Here is a 22,978-nt window from a genome sequence, read left to right on the forward strand (position 1 = left end):
CCACAAACTTAGCATGTTTGAAATAGAAATCTTGAGTTTCATTCTCTTCTCATAGAAATCTGTCCTCATATTAATTAAATAGTAATTTATATGACTACAAGTTGGTAAGAGGGTACATAAACACCATTCCCACCACCAAAAGACTGTGTCCTATCCCACCCTTCCTCCTTGTCCTCCACCCCCCCCATGTCATGAAGCTGAATATCCACCCTTACCCTCAACCCAGGGTTTTTACTTTGGTGCCCTACTCCAAATTTAGTCAGAACCTGCTTTTAGTTTCCCTTTCTTTCTCAACTTCAGTTGATAAGTGTGATAGTCCCATACTCATCTTTATCTTTCTAATTTAGCTCACTTAAAATAATTTCTTCTAGCTCCATCCAAGATGGGTCAGAGAAGGTGGATTCATTGTTCTTCATAGCTGCGTAGTATTCAATTATGTATATATACGATAGCTTTCTCAGCTATTCATCTGCTGTTGGGCACCTGGGTTGCTCCATGTTTTAGCTATTACGAATTGGGCTGCTATGTACATAAGTGTACAACTATCTTTTTGGTTGGGCATTATGCAGTCCTTGGGGAATATCCCCAAGACAGGAATTACTGAGTCATATGGAAGGTCCATGTATATCCTTGTGAAAGTTCTCCAGACTGCTCTCCACAGAGACTGGACAAATTTACATTCCCACCAGCAGTGCAGAAGAGCTCCTTTGTCCCCACAGCCTCTCCATCATTTGTTGCTGCTGATCTTTTAGATGTATGCCATTCTCACAGGGGTGAGGTGGTATCTCAATATTGTCTTTATTTGCATTTCTCTGACAATCAGTGATCAGGAGCAATTTTTCATGTTTGTTAGCCTTTTGGTTCTCTTCAGTAGTCAATGTTCTGTTCATATCCTCTGCCCATTTTTGGATGGGGTCATTTGATGTTTTGTTGCTAAGTTTGCTGAACTCTTTGTATATTTTGGTGATTAGTCTCTTGTCTGATGTATGGCATTTGAAGTTCTTCTCCCATTTTGTGAGGAGTCTCTTTGTTTGTGTGATGGTTTCTTTGGCTGTGCAGAAGCTTTTCAATTTGATGTAGTCCCATTGGTTTGTTTTTGTTTTAGTCTTCCTTGCAATTGGCTTTGAATCATCAAAGATGTCCTTGAGGTTTAGGTGGGAAAGTGTTCCACCAATGTTTTCCTCTAAGTATTTGGTAGTTTCTGTTCTAACATCCAGGTCCTTGATCCATTTGGAGTTGACTTTTGTTTCTGGTAAAATAAAGTGTTTCAGTTTCATTCTTCTGCATGGTTAGGTCTTTCTGTTTCCTTGCTGCGTATTCTGATTCACTGCAGGCTATTGTGAACTTTTGCTCTCAGGTATACATTTGCCCTAATTTATGGATACATGTGAACATATGCCCCATCTCATGGGACCTGGTCTATATTTAGGTTTGGGGACTTTGTTAGGAAGTGAACCACTTGAAATGGAAATAGAGAATCCAATGAAAGAACGGTCTCACTCAAGTAATGAGGCTAAAGAGTTGACATTCCACACTTGGACACAGACTGAAGTGAAGCATGCTGAGGACTTACTTATTGCATTGATTAGGTTGAGATCAACAGATGCACTATTATTTGGTATTAATTGAGAGAGGCATGCAGGAAGTGTGCCCCACTTTAGAGGTTCCTTAGACCAGGGGAAATATAGGCTCTGTAGAGGAAGCAGGAGTTCCCTGCTGTCTTACGGTTTAAGAAGGTAATGTAGAGATATGGTAAAACTTTATTTAGAGGGGCCAGGTGCACAGGTCACAGTGCACAAGGATTCAGGCTCAAGCCCCTGGCCCCTATGTGCAGGGGGAAAGCTCACAAGTGAAGTAGTGCTGCAGGTGTCCCTCTGTCTCTATCTCCCCCCTCAGTTTCTCTGTTTCTAGCCAATATAAATAAATAAAATTATATATATATATATATATATATATATATATATATATATATATATATATAAAAGGGAGCAGTGAATCCTACACCTCAGTTGTTTAAACAAGATACATGTGCTTGAGACAGCATCCTCTGCCATGTGCATCCTAGATTAGAACCCTGTCACCACTTGGGGATGTTAAGTCTGTTGCTGTGGTGTCTCTCCCTCTCTCTTTATCTGAATGAAAAAGTCAACCCAGAAACAGAGAAGTCACACCTGTATTATGTTCCAGTTTGACAAAAACAAAAACATAATTGTGAATATTATCAGGAGTCTTCCTTGTAGGTTTAAGTCACTCTGTAATTGCACCTGGCTAAGGAGAGCACTAAAAACCAGCATAAAATTATGATGCTTATTGCCCAGGAGAGGAGAGGTGCTTGTCAGTGGCTCTGATAAAGGAAATTCTTGTTTCCTGGCTGTCTGAAATGATAACAGTGAGGACCAAGAGCACTATGGGAAGCTTTAAAATATTTATCCTGCACCGTCCCACAACTGAGGTATTTGTGTATTTAACTTGATAGAGAAATGAATTATATATGGGAATTTTTTTCTGTCATTTGCTCTATGTGTGTTGACAAATGTCCCATCAGTCTCTAGGAAGCACAAACCACAGGGATTACAGCAAGGTTGTGCAGACAATTTACTTGTAGAATTTTTAATCCTATGTGCTGTTTTCTTTTCATCACAGCTGCCTTTTTTATTTATTAAAGCACAATCATTGAACAGGGAACTTTTCCAGTTTCTCTTTTCTCAAAGTGGCATTTTAGAGTTCAGGTTGAATATATCCCCTTATCTGTGTATGGTTATTCCCAACATTTTCTGTATCTATAAAACACAGGAGTCCTTGGCCAGCTCAGCATGGTAGTCAACAATTCTTTTTATTTTTTTTTAAAGATTTCCCTTTTTTTCTTTTATGTTTATTTATTTGTCCCTTTTGTTGCCCTTGTTTTTCATCATTGTTGTAGTTATTATTGTTGTTGTTATTGCTGTCATCATTGTTGGATAGGACAGAGATAAATGGAGAGAGGAAGGGAAGACAGAGAGGGGGAAAGAAAGACACCTGCAGACCTGCTTCACAGCTTGTGAAATAACTCCCCTGCGGGTGGGAAGCCGGAGGCTCGAACTGGGATCCTTACATAGGTCCTTGCGCTGGTAGTCAACAATTCTAATGAAAACTCCATTTTAACTAAAATTTAAAAAAAATCTCATTTAAAATTTAAATCTGGAAAGCTCACATTTTTATGCTAATTGTAAGCACATTTTATTGGGACTTGTACTTTTCCCATAGATGCATCTTGCCTTTTCCATATAATTATCTTTGTTCATCTATCTAGGCATACCTTTTTGTTGGCTCCTTAATTTTCAAAACATACTACTAGCTTTGTTCACTATTTAGCTGACTAGAAGAAGAAAATAATTGATTTTTAACTATCAGCACAGAATGTCTGTGTCCAGGCATTTGACACAAAGCAGAACCTCATTTTTTAAATTTATTTATTAGTGATTTAATAGTGATTAACAAGATTGTGGGATAAGAGGGATACAATTCCATACAATTCCCACCACCAGTGTTCCTTCCATATCCCACCCCCTCCATTGGGAGCTTCCTTATTCTTTATCCTTCTTGGGAGTATGGACCAAAGATCTTTATGGAGTACAGAAGAAGGTAGGTCTAGCTTCTGAATTGTTTCTCTGCTGGACTTGGGCTTCATTTCATTCACATTAACAAATTTTTACTTTGATGTTACCAGGAATGAAGACTGTTGAAATGTTCCTTCATACTATTTTCACATGGTCTTTTGGTTCTCCCCTTTCATTTACAACATGATTTAGTTTGTTCTTCTCCCAACCCCTGTGTGTATTGTCAATCCCTATACTATTATTTTTTCTTATCTATCTTTTTTGTTTATATGATATTTTCTCTTTGTTACTTTTTATTAATGACTAAATAGTGACTTACAAAATTGCATGCCACTAGGTGTATAATTCCACACTGTTCCCACCACCAGAGGTCTGAATCGCAAGTCCTTCCATTGCAAATCACTACAATTCTCCCAAGGTTACAGACATGGGTTAAGTGGCATCTTTACAACTATCTTTCTACATTTGTACATAATTGTCCCCTTTTTCTTCTAGGTCCAATCCTCTCTTCCCCTCTAAGCCATACATAACCCTATTACTACATCCAAATGTTCCTCCCTTTCCCTCTTCTCTCTCCAGATTCTGATGGAGCTGGAGTTCACAGTCCACTTTATCTATTCAACTAACTACTAAATAGAAAGTAAGGGAAAAAAAAACACAGAAGGACACTCAGAAGTAGTAGGCATAACTTAGAAAGGAAGAAAATACAGGACTATAGGAAAACAAATGGAGAATAAAATAAAATAAAATGTGTGTGTGGGGGGGTAGATAGTTATAAAAATAATTGTCAACACATGTCTGTGATCTTGGGAGAAATATTTCAGTTTCCAATGGAGGAAGTAGGGATACTGGACTCTGGTGGTGGGAAAGGTATCAAATTATACCCCTATTATCTTACAATTTAGTAAATCAATATTAAATAACTAATAAAAATTTAAAAATAGAAAAGAAAATATGACATTGAAATATTACTTGGTGTCTTTTCTACTCAAATATCTAAACTTTAAAGAGAACTAACACCTCTTTTACATCAATATTATCATGAAAACAAAATAAAAATAATGTATATGAACTCAGCTTGTAGATAATGCCCATTAACTGGTTATTGTCATAACTATATTGGCTACTTCTATAAATCTTATTTACCTTTATATCTATTATTTGGCTTCTTTGGTTGCTTTGCATGCAGATGCAAGACACTCATCAGCACTGAATTATTTTATTCACTTAACTGTCCCAGGAACTTCTACACACTGTGATGAAGTTTCAAATTATAACTTTTGTTAAAGAAATAAAATAGGGAAATGTGGAAGTGTGAATGTAGTTAAATGTCCAATTTCAATTAAGTTGTCAGGAAAGAATCCTTGTGGAGTTGGCATCTGGAATAGACCTGAGAGAAGAGTGGCAGTTGAGGGAAGAGCAATTAAGAAAGAGAGAACAAAAGAAAGGGCCTGGGGCTATGATGTACTTGAGGAACAACAAGAAGGTCCATGGCAGGTCTAATCACAGTACTCAGAACACTTCTTACCATAGTCATGATCTCTTTGCTTTTCTTGCAAAATTGGATTTCCCGGAGGCAAAGGGACAAGAATTTGCCCTTTTTGTTTTTAAATCTCAGTACTTAGAAAAATGCTGAGATGTAAATTTGAGGTTTTCACTGGTCTAGAGCTGCTTTGAGTAAATCAGGAAATTGATAATTAACTAAATTGTCAGATGGAGGGACACTAACCCCATAGACAGGGTTACATGCCTCTTTTCTTTTTTTTCGAGTTAATAAAGAATTTAAAAGCACTTTTTTTGGTCATCTTCAGGGATTCACTGCTCCAGCTTGACTTTTCAAATAGGAGAGAGAGAGAGAGAGGAGGGAGAGAGAAAGAGGGAGAGGGAGAGGCAGAGGGAGGGAGTGGATGAGGAGAGAGAGAGATTGCTCTACCAAAGTTTCCTCCAGTGCATGGGCCCAGTCTCAAACCTGAATCACAGCTATGGCAAAGCAGAGTGTTGTCCAAGTGATCATCTATTTTGTAGGAACTCAGGAGCACTTTTGATCAGTTGATGCTTTGCTGCTTCAATGACATGGACATTGGTATGGCAAAATTTTGATTTATTTTCAAGTAAATAGAAGTGTAGCTTCTGACAGTAACTAAGGTATGAGAAACAAAGTTACCACTTTCATGCACCTTTATTAATCCCCTGCCCCCCCCACACACAAACATGCACACAGTTCCCTATACATTCAGAATGCTGGGGATCCATCTTCAGCAAATTCAAAGCTGTGGAGTGGACTAGGAGTCATTTTTGTGAAATATCACATTTTATAAGATCTCAGCCAAAAGGACATGAATTAAGGTTAAATTTACTTTTCAAGTTATTTATACCTCTGGGATTGATGCAAGCCATATTCTCTAATAAATCTTCTATGATGGCTTCTCTCCTCAGTTCTGTCATCTCTTGATCCCTGCACTTTTGTCTTCATTCCATGCCATTCATTTTTCTTTCTCCTATTGAAGCAACTTGTCATCTTTCAAAACTCCTTTAAATATTGTTCTTTAAGACTGACAGCCATTTTATACAGAAACAACCAGCCTCCACAACAACTTTTCACACCCATCCATTTTGCACAGTAGCACGATTTCAATTCACCTTCCTCAATTACAGATTTAACTAGAGATTCTCCTAAGAACTATCCTGGAAAGGATTAAGGAAGCTGTTAAGAACTTTTCCAAGAATCTGACTGCTACCCAATAGCCTTTTCTGGATAAAGATGCTACCATTTCTTCTAACACTTCTCCAAAGTCAATTAAGTGGACAATGATATTAATACCTGAGATTGTATTGTGTCATGTTATGCAAGAAAGAGAAAGTAGATGCAATACAGGAAAAGGTTTATGACGTTAGTATACCATTGTATGTTAACTTTGACTGATGCTATTCCACAGTCTGAGCTTCTAGCCTAAGCTTCTTTTCCTACAACTGGGTTCAAGCCCCTCTGCAAACTCATTCACCGATAATTACTATATAAAACCTGTATTTGAGGTATATGGCCAAGTTACATTGACTACAACTGATGCACATTCATCCTTGGTCCATGTTATATATAATAGCCTTATCTAACTGACCTTTTATTCCATTTAAATTAAACCAAATTCCATCTCATTACTCAGATTCAGTCTGAAGCCACCCTCTTTCGGAACCATCTTTCCTATAAGCATATGCACTATTTAGGAGAGTAGTGGTGTTATCTTCTGGAGTTGGAACCTTCATCAGCTGATTAATCACAAATGACAAACTCAGTAGACACACTACGAGAAATTGAACTGAAAAAGTTGAATGACACAGATATACCTACATATAGGTAAAATAAGCAGCTACTATAAAATATGATTTGTATGATCTTAATTTTTTCTTGCCTACCCTTTAGTTAAAGAATCGATGAGATATTATAAAATTCTAAAAATGTTATAGTGAAATTATTAGAATAATAATCACTTACTCTAGAATCTTATAATGTCAATTCTGAAAACCTTTTGAGGATCAGTTAGTTCAATCTTTTTTTATTTAGTTGCCTTGCTTTTTAGCTGAAGGAATATTTTTCAAGAGAGATAAATGAGCTGGCAAAAGCCATACATATAATTCAAAAATTTTTATCAACATTATTGTTCAACACCATAATTCTAGTTCACTGGAAGGCAAATATGACTTACGTTGCTATTGTTTTCATTGTCTCCAGTTATATTATTTATACATACATATGTAAGATACAGTTTCTATGGTTACTAAGAATAGAAATCTATTATGTTTAACTTAGGCAAAAGAAAATGCATGTTCAACTCATTGGAGACTTGCAATATCAGTAATTGATAGCAGAGTAATGGACTTGAGAATGAGAAAGAAACAAAAACTTTACCTTAAGAGAGAGAAATACACAAAAGTGGTTATTGAGTGGAAGAGTCTACATCAAAACATAAAGGAACATTAAATCTTTCATTTGTTCTTTCTGTTCAAGATAAATTCACTGCATGGATGTCATCTTTTACAGGTGCCATGAAGTGATATGTGTTTTGGTATAGGATAGCAAGGTTTTTCCTTGAAACTCAAGGAAATTATACCTTATGATAAAGAAGTTAGAAAAGCTTGTTTGTTAGAAAGAGGAAATTGATGCAGAGTCACTAAAATTTACTAATGCCTGCTACAACTACAATAAGAACTTCATTTAAATGAATAAAAATGGAGAATATTGATAATTTCCAACTTTAGAGAACCAGTATGTACGTGCCAGGAATTTAATCTACCTTTTCTGATTTTTAATATTCTATTTTGAATTTATTTACTTATTTATTTATTTATTTGTTATTGGATCGAAACAGAGAGATATTGAGAAGGGAGGAGAAGATAGAAAGTGGAAGACACAGAGAGACACCTGCATTCCTGCTTCACCTTACTCATGATGAAGCTTTCCCCCTGCAGGTGGGGACCAGGAATTTGAACCCTAGTCCTTCTGCACTGTAATGTGTGTGCCACCACCTGTCCCAAACCTACCTTTTCTTTTTAGATATATTGACCAAATTTTCCAGAGAAATAATATCATTGTGATTTTAAAAAATCAGAAAATTATAGGTAAAAGATGCAATTATAACCAGATGTTTATTTCTAAAATCTACACTCTCATAAATAAATACTCTAAGTCTTCTTGCATATAGAAGTGCTAGTGAAATTATTGGCACCTAGTAAGTGCTTTATCATAGAGGGGTGGGATAAGCAGGAGATATTATTTGTTACTGGCATTTACTATTCACGGCATTTAGTACTCTTCCTCCATAAATCTAATGGATTTAATCTTTCAGTTTTTAGATGTCACTTCATCAGACTTTCTTTGACAGTTCTGTATATAAAAAAATAAAAACATAACACTTTCATCACTATTACTTTCTATTCCTTTATGCTATCTTTTTCTTTTTAAAATTTTTTAATATTTATTTTCCCTTTTGTTGCTCTTGTTTTTTCATTGTTGTTGTAGTTATTATTATTGTTATTGATTTCATCATTGTTAGATAGGACAGAGAGAAATGGAGAGAGGAGGGGAAGACAGAGAGGGGGAGAGAAAGATAGACACTTACAGACCTGCTTCACCACCTTTGAAGCCACTCCCCTGCAGGTGGGGAGCCTGTGGCTCCAACAGGAATCCTTGTGCTTTGCGCCATGTGAGCTTAACCTGCTGTGCTACCGTGTGTGTGTGTGTGTGTGTGTGTGTGTGTGTGTGTGTGTGTGTGTGTGTGTGTGTAGAATAAGATCTTTGAACTCAGAGAGATAGCTAACCAGGTAGATTGCCTGCATTGTCATGTGCAGGACCAAAGTTCAAGTTCTGGCACCACATGGTAGGTGCTGTGGTGGTGGAGGAAGTTTCAGTGCTATGGTTGCTTTTCATCTTTTTGACTCTAACCCTCAATCTTTCTCTGTCTAAATAAAAAAAAAGTGGTACAGAACAGTGAAATCATGCATGTGCCAGGCCATGATTCAATAAATAAACACATTGGTTTTTGTACATATATTCATATTCTGCATCAAGAAATGTGCTTAGTAAATAATTATTTGATGAATTAACATAACAAATATGAGTAGATGAGATGTTTTCAGCTCTGCCTCTAGACCCCAGCATGGATTTGATCCAGTCAATCATCTCTCTTGATTCATTATATAACAAAAGGGTTTCTCAGATAATGCCCAATACCTCTTTGATGTTTGATGTCAGTTAAATTCTTCTTTTGACTTTTGCAAAATCATAAAGCTATGTTAACTATGTTTTGAAGAAAACACTTTCAGAGAAACTAAACTGCACTTTAAAGAACCAAATGGCATACCTAGACTCCCTTTTCTCAATGTGAGTGTGTAGTTGAGTTCGTATAGAGTTCAAAGAATTCCCCTATAGACTATAAAGAAGTTTTCAAAGAACATTTAATATAGGAAGAAAATTTTTAAAGTTTCTCATTTCTTAGTCTTCTGGTTCCCCAAATTTTAGGAAGTTGGTAGATGACTTTTCACTTCAATTACTGAAAGCTCTTTATTGAGTCCATTTTAATATTTTAATTAACGTAATAACCCTGAAAAGTGAGAGGTTATGAAATACATGAATTCAAAGCTTTTAAGATTAATAAGTCCACTGAAGTATGAAAGCTCATTCACATAAATTTTAACTGTGAAGATCAGTGGAATAGAAAGGAATCAGTGCCATTCATAGGCACATGATGGGCACTAAGAAACTGATTCATGGACTGTCTTTCATGTAATGAAGAACAAAATGTCAGAATTGACTCCTACTAATCATTTTAACCATTTACTCTTTAAGGGAAATAGCATGTTTAAAAATAATCCCTTTACCTTTACACTTACCATCTATTAGAGAGTCTTCCATTTGTTTAGAGTTAGTCTATATAACATGGCATACAAAGCACAAGACACTATATCATCTAGCTCTATCATCCTTTTACTCACCTCATTTATTTTAGAGTCAGGAGTCGAAACACATATAATTTCACCACTCCAGGGTCCTTTTTTATTCATTCATTCATTCATTCATTCATTCATTCATTCATTCATTGAGATAGACAAACAGAAACATACCAGCACTAGAAATTCCCCTGATGCCATAGCACCTCCAATGTGATCCTGTGACATGAATCTGGGCCATATACACAGGAAGGTGCACACCCTGTCTAGTGAGCTATCTCTCCAACACCTTCAACTTCATCTTTTGCTACTCCCTGATTTATTCACTGTTTCATTCATTAAAAACCAGTTTTGGACATGGATATATCTCACCTGGAGGAGTATGCTTTACAATGCACAAAATTCTGGGATAACATGATAGCACCATAGATTGCACCAGGGGAGCTCTGTGGACTGTGAAGTAGTACGATGACATTCTCTCTCTCTTTCTCTCTCTCTCTCTCTGTGTGTGTGTGTGTGTGTGTGTGGGTGTGTGTGTTTTTTTTTTACTCCATGAAATAATAAAGAATGGAGAAAAGACCTTTGGAGGTCGCTCAGCTGTGGTATCACACATGCATGAGGCTCTGGCTTTATAGCACATAAATCTTTGTCTGGCTTCATTTATCAGTGTCACATTAAAAACAAAAATAGAAACAAAATTATTAGTGAGTATTATATACCAGATTTGGATTAGCCACTAGGTCTTCATGATGTTCAAGTAGAAGCCAAATTTCTGCTAAGTAATTTTATTCTTCTTTCCGCTTATTCTGAGGACATCTACTTGGTATGTGGATTTTATTTTGTACCAGAGAACTGAGAGTAATTTGTTTCCAGTGTTCTATGCCTCACCTCATGTTTTCTTATGGCAGTCTCCTATCTTAACTGTTAACCCAGTCTTGGTACCAGCATTATTGTTTCCTACCTTATTAATTTTATTTATTACACTACATAATATAATCATTTGTTTATCTTCTGCTCATCAGACTTTAGTCATATGAAAATATGTAAATTGCTTTTTATTGTTTTTGCTTCCCCAAAACTGGAAGAGTGTCATCATAGGATACTGCTAGGTAATAAAATATTTATTGAATGTAATCTATGAAGGAAGAAAATACGGTTGACACTGAGATTACTGACTTGTTTAATTGAATGGATGAAGATGGTGAACCTTTGAGTTAAGAGAAGGACATGAGGGGGATTAGGGAAAAGATCCATTTAAATTAATTTGAATTTGAGACAACTTAGAGATAAAATGTTGTGTATTGGGGACCTGGCAGTGGCACACCTGGTTAAATGCAGGTAGGAGTAAGCACAAGGACCCACGCAAAGGACACGGGTTTGAGCCCCCAGCTCCCCACCTGTAGGGGGAACGGCTTCACAGGCAGTGAAGCAGATCTGCAGGTGTCTGTCTTTCTCTGTCCCTTTCTCTTTTTTTATGTTTATTTATTCCTTTTTGTTGCCCTTGTTTTTTATTGTTGTGGTTATTACTATTGTTGTCATTATTGATGTCATTGTTGTTGGATAGGACAGAGAGAAATGGAGAGAGGAGGGGGAGAGAAAGATAGACACCTGTAGACCTGCTTCACCGCCTGTGAAGTGACTCCCCTGCAGGTGGGGAGCTGGGGGCTCAAACCAGGATCCTTACGCCACTGTTCCTTGCACTTTGTTCCATTTGTGCTTAGCCTGCTGTGCCACCGCAACCCCCTATCTGTCCCTCTCTATATTCCCTTCCTTTCTCAATTCTTCTCTGTCCTGTCAAATAAAATGGAAAAAATGGGCTCAGGAGCAGTGAATTCGTAGTGCCGGCTCCTAGCCCAAGTGATAGCCCTGGAGGGAAAAAAAAGGTGTGCATTTTGGGAAATATTCACATACATTGGATTTACAAATCAATTATTTAAAATCAGAATTTATTATAAAATAAAATACATGTGTATGATTCATATTAGAGAAGGCAATACTTATAATTTGTTTTCTAGTGACAGTGCAGTTTGGGAGGAATATATTTACATGCTTAAATCAATCTGTTAGAGATCATGATATCTATTACTATGCACTGGTACTTTCATAAAACATGTTTTTATAATATATTTCTCTGTTTTAGCTCTTTCTGTCATTGACTTCAGTATTCTTCAAACTTTGTTTTATGGTAAATAAGTTTGAAGTTTTGACACATTCAGCTGATTTTTCTATTTAAATCATACTATACTTAAATAAAAGGTATTATTTCTATAGGTACTCATGTACCTGACACTCTTAGAGCAAACTGTTCTAAAAGCAGATGTTGTCAGTTATAAGCATTCTAGTTTTGAAGTAAATAAATATTTCATTCCAAATAGTTTCATAGTTACTAGCTTGTTTACTCCATCTAGAGAATTTTTCTTGAATACATGATTTTTTAATACATTTGTCAAATAAAATGTTTCTTGATATTTTAAAATCTTCATTAAATGTAGACTGTTCAAAATTGTATGCCTTCTCAGTTTGATTCCACTCTGATACAATGTATAGTTTTCCATTAAAATAAAAGCAGTAGTCTGGTAATATAGCTCACCTGGAGAGTGATTGTTTGCCAGGTGTTAACCCAGTCATACCTATATCTCAGTGAACTAAGGGAAGCATTGGTGCTATGATATCTATCCCTCTCTCCCTCTTTCTCTCTTTCTATCTAAAAGTTAAAAAAAAAGTTGGATCTTAGTGGTGTATACCAGCAACAATAACAAAATAATCACATTGTATATTCAGTTGTGTTTTCATTATTTAATTTGTATGGTTTATTGTTTATTTTCTAGAAATAATGTTGTGTCTTCTTTTTTGCAAGCATTTTTCCAATAATTACAATTTAATAAAAGTTTTACAAACTGAAATATCTTAATATTTTATTTTGAGTATTTTAGTAACAATTTTCAACTAATTTTGAACAAAATAACCAGAATTTTATTCTCAGATTAAAATCTTGTTCACAAAGTTGAGATGCCATTAACAATAATAATTTTTTAAAAAAAGACAAAATCAATATGGATTAAGAAAACAGCTTCTTAAAGTTTTAAAATGTGAATTAAGGGCTAAAGAAAATATGTGTACTTTATCTTCTTGAGTTGTATGTATGGTTGAGAATGTTTTATAAAATTTAAACAGTATACTTAATTTGCGTGAATTTTGAAAGTGAAGATTCCTGTCTAGATGGTAGAAAATAGAAACTAATTTGTATGTGATTATGACTTTCACTAGTTTTAAGTGATTATGGTTTTAATTTTCCTGTTACTAGAGAAAAGGCGTTACCTGTTCCTTCTTTATATATACTAAGACTTAGAATAAAAAATAAAATAAAAGTATTTTAGAACACTCATGTACTCTAAATTACAAGCCATGCTACACATCACTCTAAAAGTGTGACTTCATTTAGATTTAATGACTATACTCCTTGCCCCCCCCCCCTTTTTTTTTCCTTAACCAGAACATTGCTCATCTCTGATTTATGGTGTTGCAGGGGATTGAAGCTGGGGCATTGGAGCCTCAGGCATGAGAGTCTCTTTGCATAACAATTATGCTAACCCCTCAACCCATTAGATCCTGCTGTTTCTTTAGAAGATTTGTATCTTTTGGTTTTGATATGATCATCCAATGGGTACATCCACTTCTGTGGATCAGAAAATATTGACAAAATTCCCCCCTCAATTTTTTTTAAATGAAAAAAACAGAAAGCCAGACAACTGAATACACTTAATTGCATATTTATACAGTCTTTCCTAATGATTACCATGCTTCTGATGGGTTGCTATACAGGCCAGTAAGCAACTACCAGAATGGACAATGCTTTTTGAATGACTACAGCATTACTCCAACAGCCCTGATGCTTCCCGTGGCATTTTGGTGCTCCCATGTGAAGCTGGAGTTTGAACTTGAACACATACTATTAGGTGAACTCTTTCTCCAGCCCCCATACTCACTTTAGAAACCACATCTCATACACAGGCACAAAGAGGGAGAAAAACCAAACTGTTCCTAGGGACTACAGTGTGGACTAGAAACCAACTCCTAGTTTCTTGTCCAGTCTCCTCTTCTTGTTAAACCCTCCTATCAATCTTGATGAAGAAAACACAGGATTTACAGGAGCCTCTATTTGCATGGGGAGCCTGTCCCCAGAGTTTCAAGCTGCTTTAGTATTTTACTATGAGTAGGTAGGATTACTGTTGCTGCCCATGACTAGAGGGAATACTCAGTCTCAGCTCTTCTTTAGCTCTTAACCAGCCAAAGTAATTGAGTTTAATTTTAATTTTTTAGTGACTTGGAATTAATAGAGGCAGCTGCTACCACAGTGTGTGTGGGTGTCCTTCTCCAGAAGGCACAGAAAAAAAAAAACTACATAGAAAATAAACTCTGAAAAATAAACAATAGAGTGTGTAGGACAAAAAGGTTAATTCAAGAATTGAGCACTGTCTTTTTGTTATCAAAAACTTGGCTGACAGTATGTAGCACTGTCTCTCTCCTCCCACAGCTAGTGCCCATCAACCCCTGAAAAGATGGTAATAAGATTAGACACAGAGAATAAAAATGTGTTGCCTGTATCTGAGCACACCCTCACTCTCTTTCTCCCCCTCCTTGTGACTCACCAAGAGATAAGCTGTGGCAAAGTGAGTGGAAAGATATGCTGGTGACAGGAATTCTATTATAATTTTTTGGGGAAGATAGGGTTAGAATTAGAAGTGGATCCTGCTTGCCTAGAGAGAGTGGATTTACAATGTGAGCACTGCTGTTAGGTGACAGAAAATACCTGATTGCAGAAAGGAAAAGGAAGGTGTAAAGCTGGCTCAGGTCAGGTTATGGCCTGGATTGCTCTAGATAAACATACACTGTGTGTTGGCATGAATCAAAAACCAGGGGTCTACTACCTTCAGAAATGGAAGAAGAATGAAACTTCACTCACACTTCAAATATGTCTGTGAAACTGAATACCTCTTTGTGTTTTGCCATTGGTCAAAGTAGGGGAACCAAAAAGCTATTTTTCTGAAATTTCAAATGTTCACCTACCACTTGGTATGGTACAAAGAATGCTTTAATTGGTAAAACTACGATGTACATAGAACAGTTAGTATATTCTTGACCTTCAGGTGGTGCTTAAGTTTTACTCCTTTTGGATATGAGTGACTTTTTTTTTTTTTTAACTCTTCAAACTTATCGCTGGGGCTTGGTGCCAGCACTATTTATGGAGGAGAGATTTGAATCTGGATCCTTGCCCGGGTCCTTGTGTTTAGTACTGTGTTCACTTAAACAGGTGTACCACCACCTGGCCCCCTCTGAGTGACTTTTGTATGTCTCTTTTAAGACCTGATAAAATTTATTTCTTTCTATTTCCTTTCTATTAATTTTAAACAAAAATACTTTGTCTATTGTCAAGGTTAGGAACTCATATCTATATATTCATATTTTCTGTTTTATTAGTGAAAAGTTAAAATGTGTAAGGAAAGTTAGAGAATGCCACTAGTGAGCCTTGTGCTTTCTAATAGGTTCTGGGCTTATCATCCTCTCTGTTTTAACATCCTCCAAATAATGCAGCAGATACTTGATTGATAGTTTGGAAAGAAGAGAGAGAGAAGATAGCAAAGAGGAAGGAATCATTCATTCATTAAGGCATACATTCACTTATGGGTTCAGTCAACAAACATGCTTTGGAATCTTTAAGATTAAATTCTGTGCTATGTGCGATAAATTTTAATACAAATCAGAAATTGTATCTACAGGTAGTAATTTAGAGCAATTAGTTTTCTTGAGTGCCGAAAAAGACTTTAAAGAATAAATACCATCTAGTTTAGACCTTACTTTTCTATTTATACTTAGATACATAATGTAGAAAAATATAGGAAAGGCAAACATAGCCAGAACATTTAGAAAGGTATGAAGTTTTTAAATAATGTAATGTATTCAGTACACAACTCAGTATCACATGAAGAGAGTATAATATAGGTGTATTGGCATGGATAAAATTACTTCCTCTGACCTGTTAATCATTGAAGTTCAGTCACAAGTATATGCATTTACTTGCTCCATAAGCATTTTTAGCACCTCCTCTATGTAAGGCTCTGAATCCTACAAAAACAGAGTGAATGACATATGGTCCCTGTCCTCAAAGAAAGATTAATCAAATGGTAGACGGGGGAGCATAAATTCAAACTGATTAAAGAACAGAGATTGTAATAGGGAAGTATATATGGTATGATTGTAAATGTGTTGAGTATGTACCCAATGTGTATGATTGTGTGCTCACACATGGGTATTTAATCTAAGGATGTGAATGTCTTCTTCACATGTTTTTCAGTCAGGAAAGGTCAAGGATGATGGTTTGTTCCAAGAACTCTATCAGCATTTAAGTCTCTTACATGCTGGAAGCACACATCCCAGTTCTGATAATCTTAACATAGGGTCATTATGAGAATTTAATAATAATATATCTGAAATATTTAACACAGTGGCTAAGACCCAGTGAGAATATAGTAAGCTAAATAAGAGAAAAAACAGATGTGTTCCAAGAGCAACATACATAATCCTAGCCCCATTTTTGCTTTAATTCTTTGCATTACTTGAAGAACCTCATGAAATTGTCCTGTTGAACCCTTCTCAAATGGAATTTTTGTTTGTATCCTTAGCAGAGTCTGGAAAATCTAATCCCTGAACAGAGTTTCAGCTTCCTTGAACAATTACCACAGGGTCCATTACCTTTACTCATCTGCAAATCAGGTTAGGTAACCAACCCACCCAGAAGAGGAACTGGAACAGCTGCAGGCATTAGATGAATTCTTCTGATAGCACATAATCAAATTGTATAGAGACTGCAGGCTCTTAGAGTCAAGTTGCTAAAGTTGGCTGGAATGTGATGCAACTAAAGTGACTGAATTTTAAAGCATGGACTTTGATCAGGATATACTAGTAAATGGAGAGCTGAAGACATCAGCATCATAATCTTAGGGGTATATAACTATAGGAATCACCTGCTCACCTTGTGCTCTAGGAGACCCAGAACTTTCAGTTAGGCACTGGAACAAAGATTACAGAACATTGGTTGGAAATCTCAAGGTCACTTTCACTCTTACTCTTCCTGAATATGAATCTAGAATCTTTAGACATAGCTTATTGCACAAGCCTCACATTCATGCATATCCAGTCACACAAATGTAGGCCATCCATTCTCTCTTTATCCTCATCTCTGCACTGATCTGCCTGCTCTCTAATCTTTGTCCACTGCTCCCTTGTGTGTTCAAACCTTATCACTTTATCTTCTTAAACTCAAACTCTTTGGTTAATCATCTTTTCTAGCATAATGGTTATGCAAAAGCTCTCACCTGAGGCTCCAAAGTCCAGGTTCAATACCTTGCACCACTGTATGCCAGAGCTGATCATTGTTCTGGTCAAAAAAAAGAACCCAGGGCTGGGTGGGAGTGCACCTGGTTGGGCACACATGTTACAGTGCTCAAGGACCTGGGTTTGGGACCCCAGTCCTCAACTGCAAAGAGAAAGCTTTGCACGTGGTGAAGCAGTACTGCAGGTGTCTCTCTTTCTCTCTTCCTCTCTATCTCCCCTACTCTGAATTTCTGGCTGTCTCCATCCAATAAATACAGATCATTTTGAAAAGTTTTTTTTTAAAAAAAAAAAAAGAACATGGCACAACTCCTGGACATATAGTAGGTGCTCAAAATAAAAGTAAAGGAGTAGAACTTGTTTGCCTTTGTATTGTCCAAACAGTTGATAGAGAATAGGACTAGGATATTAGAAAATTATTGCCAGATTTCAGTCTCTTTTTGAGTGGATACATTGTTGTCTTCTGCTACTATCTAAATTATAGATTTTCCCACAGGCATTTATTTTTGTTGTCTTCGTTTTATCTAATTTTTTAAATTTTTATTTATAAAAAGGAAACACTGATAAAAAACATGGGATAAGAGGGGTACAACTCCACACAATTCCCACCACCAGAACTCTGTATTCCATCCACTCCCCTGATAGTTTTCCTATTCTTTAACCCCCAGGGAGTATGGACCCAAGGTCATTGAGGGATGCAGAAGGTAGAAGGTCTGGCTTCTGTAATTGCTTCCCCATTGACCATGGGTGTTGACAGGTTGATCCATATTCCCAGCCTGTCTCTTTATTTTCTTAGTGGGGTGGGGCTCTGGGGAAGTGGGGCTCCAGGACACACTGGTGGGGTCCTCTGCACAGGAAAGGCCAGTTGGCATGATCTTAGCATCTGGAACCTGCTGGCTGAAAAAAGAGTTAACATATAAAGCCAAACAAATTGCTGACTAATCATGAACCTAAAGGCTGAATAGAGCAGATGAAAATTTGGGGGTCTCCATTTTGTAGATAGTTAGTAGGCCTGTTTTAGTTATATTCCAAAGGACTCATGACTATACTAGTGTGGATTTTTTGTTTGTTTGTTTGTTTGTTTTGTGTTGGTCATCATTTCTCCTTTGGCTAATTCTGCTTCTGTTTTTAACAGTGTCATCACACCAGGTTCCCCTGCATTGCTTAATGTTGTGGTCTATTTACATAATAATTGTTTTGTTTGAGACCCACCCTGCCTGCAGGGCATTGGTTTAATCCCCATTGGTTTAATCTCCATTGGTTCACCCTCTTTTATACACCCTGCCCCCTTATCCTATGTACTTCCTTTTTCCACCCTACCACTTCTGTCTCAGAAGATATTTAAAGGCAGATCAATAAACGCAGCAGGGTATTGTGTGTTCCCACTCTGCGAGTCCCAGAGTCTCTCTCTTGTGATGCTAGTTCCTGATTCCTATCCTGCTCAGCAGCCTAAGTTGGCTCTGGTTGAGTTCTCTCCAACCAGAGAGCACGTGCCCAGGAAGAAACACCCTCAGGCTAGCCCAGCAGTTTTTTTTTTTTTTTCTGAGTCTGACATCTGATATGCAGGTGGACCCAAGTTATTGTCTGGAGAGATGATGTTATGGCTGTAAAAAGGACAAGAAAGCTGGATCAGGGAAGAGAGTAGCTCCCAAATATGGGGTAGGTGTATAAATATTGTTGACTGTAAGCCCCATCAATTTGATGTGATCTGGCACCCATATTCAGCTAAGGAGCCTATGTGACCTCTGCATCCTTGCTTGTTATCCTGAAACTTGACTAACTATCTGATAATTCCCAAATATCTTTTTCTTTATTTTTCAGGCAAAGGCTACCACCTAAAAATGTTTATTACTACCGCTGCCCAGACCATAGGAAAAATTATGTGATGTCTTTTGCATTTTGTTTTGACCGAGAAGAAGATATTTACCAGTTTGCTTACTGCTATCCGTATACTTACACTCGCTTCCAGCACTATCTTGATAGCCTGCAGAAGAGGAACATGGATTATTTCTTTCGGGAGCAACTTGGTCAGAGTGTGGTAAGGCCTATTCTAAAAATGGTAGTCTTGTGGGAGGAGCTTGGTAATGAGTTTTTAAAGAATGTTAACAATGGATTGGTGCTATGTGCTGACACTGAATTTCCTGTGTTCTTCTTCCACATTTAAAGGCTCTTGTGATTATGTTCAATTTAGCAACATAATTCAGGATCATTCTTCTGGATAGTCCATCTCAGTGTCTTTTTTTAAATATTTATTTATTTATTCCCTTTTATTGCCCTTGCTGTTTTATTGTTGTAGTTATTATTGTTGTTGTTGGATAGAACAGAGAGAAATGGAGAGAGGAGGGGAAGACAGAGAGGGAGAGAGAAAGACAGAAACCTGAAGACCTGCTTCACCGCCTGTGAAGTGATCCCCTACAGGTGGGGAGCCGGAGGCTCGAACCGGGATCCTTAAGCTGGTCCTTTTGCTTTGTGCCACCTGTATTTAACCTGCTGCACTACTGCCTGACTCAATCTCAATGTCTTTAACCTGCAAAATGCCTTTTGTTACAAAGTATAACATATTCACAGATAACAAGGATTTGGACTTCACATGGGTGTGCAAAGGTATATTGGTCTGTCTATCACACCTTCACTCTTTTCCTGTTCAGTTCAGGATCTGAAACTGTTCTTCACAGTGCATGTGTAGATTTTATTCTTTGTTATTGGAAATGGTTTAGTTGCTAGTAAAACATAGTAGGTGATAGTTTGGTTTAATATTCCATTTTCCAAGTAGTATGTATTTAAAATAGGTACATTGAACAATCTCTACTGAGGTACTTGGCAGAAGATTCTCTACTTGAGGGGCTGATTTGTGGATTCCATCTAGAAGTGAGTCTCCACTTATAATAAAAATGTATAAAACTGAATATATATGCACTAAGATTTGTTAAACTTCTTTCTTCTACTCTAGCTCTCTTCCTAACAGTATTTCTCATTAGTGCTATGTATATATGGCTTCTCTATATTTTGATATGAAAATTGGGACACATGGTGTATCAGCCAACAAGCAAGCAGGAAACAGATGGCAGTCTCACATTAGGATAATTTGAGCAGGGTTTAATAATCGGACTATTTACAAGGTGTGGGAAGTGTATGGGGAAACCATAGGGAATAGTACAGTTCCCTGGGGCTAGTTACAGCTCAGAGAGTGTGAAGGGAAGGGATGGTTACTAGAACCCAATAGTAGAGTGAAATGTAGTGAGCCACATTGAGTGTGACAACATCCTTCTGTTTAGGAAAAAAGCATCTGGAGAGACTGAGTAGACCCCACATGGCAGGAGCTGAGAAAGATAAATAAACCTTATCCTACCCCATTCTTTTCTGGGATAACATTTTGGCTATTTCAATTAGAAATGAGTGAAACAACGAAGAAAAGGCACATCCAATTTGATCATTATACTACAGAAATTAATGAGATTAAGATAGGACTATAGAAATTCTGAGTCTTTTTTTTTCAGTCATTGCAACACCAGGTCTACTTTTTTCAGGGAGATAGAGAGTGTCGGGCTAGCCTGAGGGTGTTTCTTCCTGGGCACGTGCTCTCTGGGTTGGAGAGAACTCTACTGGAGCCAACCTAGGCTGCTGCTTACTCAGCAACGAGGAAGAGGAACCGGGAACTCTCATGGCTGAGCAGGAACAGGAACTCAATGGAATGCTTTTATTGATCAGAAATGAATCTGCCTTTATACCTTCTGAGACTGAAGTGGCAGGTTGGAAAAAAGGAAATGACTAGGAGATGGGGCGGAGCCGAAAAAGAGTGTGAAGGTAGCAACATTTTCATCTAAGCAGTGGGAATAAAACCAATGCCATGCAGGCAGGGCAGGTCTCAAACAAAACAATGATTATAGGAGTCAGGCGGTAGCACAGTGGGTTAAGCACATGTGGCACGAAGCACAAGGACCAGCATAAGGATCCTGGTTTTAGCCCCCAGTTCTCCACTTGCAGGGGAAGTGGTGAACCATGTCTGCAGGTGTCTTTCTCTCCCACTCTCTGTCTTCCCTGCCTCTCTCCGTTTCTCCCTGTCCTATCCAACAACGATGGCATCAAGAATAACAATAAAACAACAAGGGCAACAAAAGGAAATAAATATTTTTTAAAAAAATAATGATTTGTAAATAGACCACAGCATTAAGCAATGCAGGGGGCCTGGCTTAATAACTAACAAGAGAGAAAGAGAGAGGAATATGAGATAATACAGAACCAAAACTTTCTCCTGTGAAGTAGAACATGGCTGAAACTTGCATGACAAACAAGCACATTAAGTACGTGAGCTGCTTTACTTATCCAGTCAGTGTTTGCCAGACATATTAATTGTAACACAAACTTAGAAGATAATCATTTTTGGCTGGGCAGTGGCACACCTATAGAGAGCACATGTTAAAATGTCAAAGGAGCCAGATTCAAGCCCAGTCCCCACTTGTGACGATGCACTTAGTGAAGCAGTAGTTCAGGTGTCCTCTTTCTCTGATATTTCTAGCTCCTCCTTCCTGCTTGATTGCTCTCTACTTCTATTCAATAAATAATACAGCATTAAAAAGATGATGGATTCATTCAATGGCTGTGAGTTTTAAGTTGTGGAAATTTCCTGGAATTAAGTCTTATGCTGTCTTTTTAAGACCTATATGTTTAATTTCTGTGTCCTATTCATCATCTTTAGATTTATGTCAAGCAGAATGTATGATTGAATAGTAGAATCAATATTAGTCTATAAGTGAGGAAGGTAGTATAGTAATAAATCACAGATTTGTTACCATGAGGTGCTAAGTTCAATTCCTGGCATTCCATATGCCAGAGTGGAGCTCTGAAACTCATTTTCTGTCTGTATTATTAATTAATAATTATTAAAAATGCTTATGTGGGAACTTGGAAATGGCACAACTGGTAGAGCACACATGTTATAATGTGTAAGGACGTGGTTCAAGCCTCCAGTTCCCACCTGCAGGGGGAAGCTACACAAAGATTGAAGTAGTGCTGTATATGTTTCTCTCTACCATACTCTATCTCCCATACCTCTCTAGGTTTTTCTCTATCTTTACACAATAAATAAATAAAATATATTTTTAAATAAATAAAAATGCATATATTTAAGAGATAATCTGGAGAGCTAAAAGCACGATAAAAACTTGGTAAAGATAATAGATTATGTTGCTAATAACTAATATTCAAAATTCATTTCTAGACAATAGTGACTTAAACAAGATAGAAGCTTATATTTTGTTCATTTAAAAAGTTAGATATAAAAATTCAGAGTAAGAAATTAATTAATTAATTAATTAATCCTTTCTTAAATAAAAAAAAAGATCAACAAAAAAAAATTCAGGGTAATTGCTATAATACTTCTGGTCTTTGAAAGTCTTAGGAAATCAACTTTCACATTAATGACATATGTCTTTCAATCTCATGGTGCAGTGTGGAATTCCACCATCACATTCATGTTATAGGCTGCTGAATGAAGGATATGGGAGGAGAAAAGAGTAGATACAATTATTGACACTTTCATATTTATCCCATTT

At 36.9% G+C, this 22,978-nt stretch overlaps 1 protein-coding gene across 2 annotated transcripts in view; it reads left to right on the top strand.

Moving 5' to 3' along the window:
- AGBL4 (AGBL carboxypeptidase 4) overlaps positions 1-22,978 on the top strand; it is a 1,508,442-nt gene that overhangs the window by 817,056 nt on the left and 668,408 nt on the right. For both annotated transcript variants that reach the window (XM_060205929.1, XM_060205928.1), the window contains exon 5: positions 19,248-19,464. In XM_060205929.1, coding sequence (XP_060061912.1) covers positions 19,248-19,464 — 217 coding nt within the window. The remainder of the gene's footprint in view (positions 1-19,247; positions 19,465-22,978) is intronic.

The sequence above is a fragment of the Erinaceus europaeus genome, chromosome 13, assembly GCF_950295315.1.
Source record: "Erinaceus europaeus chromosome 13, mEriEur2.1, whole genome shotgun sequence".
Classification (NCBI taxonomy): domain Eukaryota; kingdom Metazoa; phylum Chordata; class Mammalia; order Eulipotyphla; family Erinaceidae; genus Erinaceus; species Erinaceus europaeus.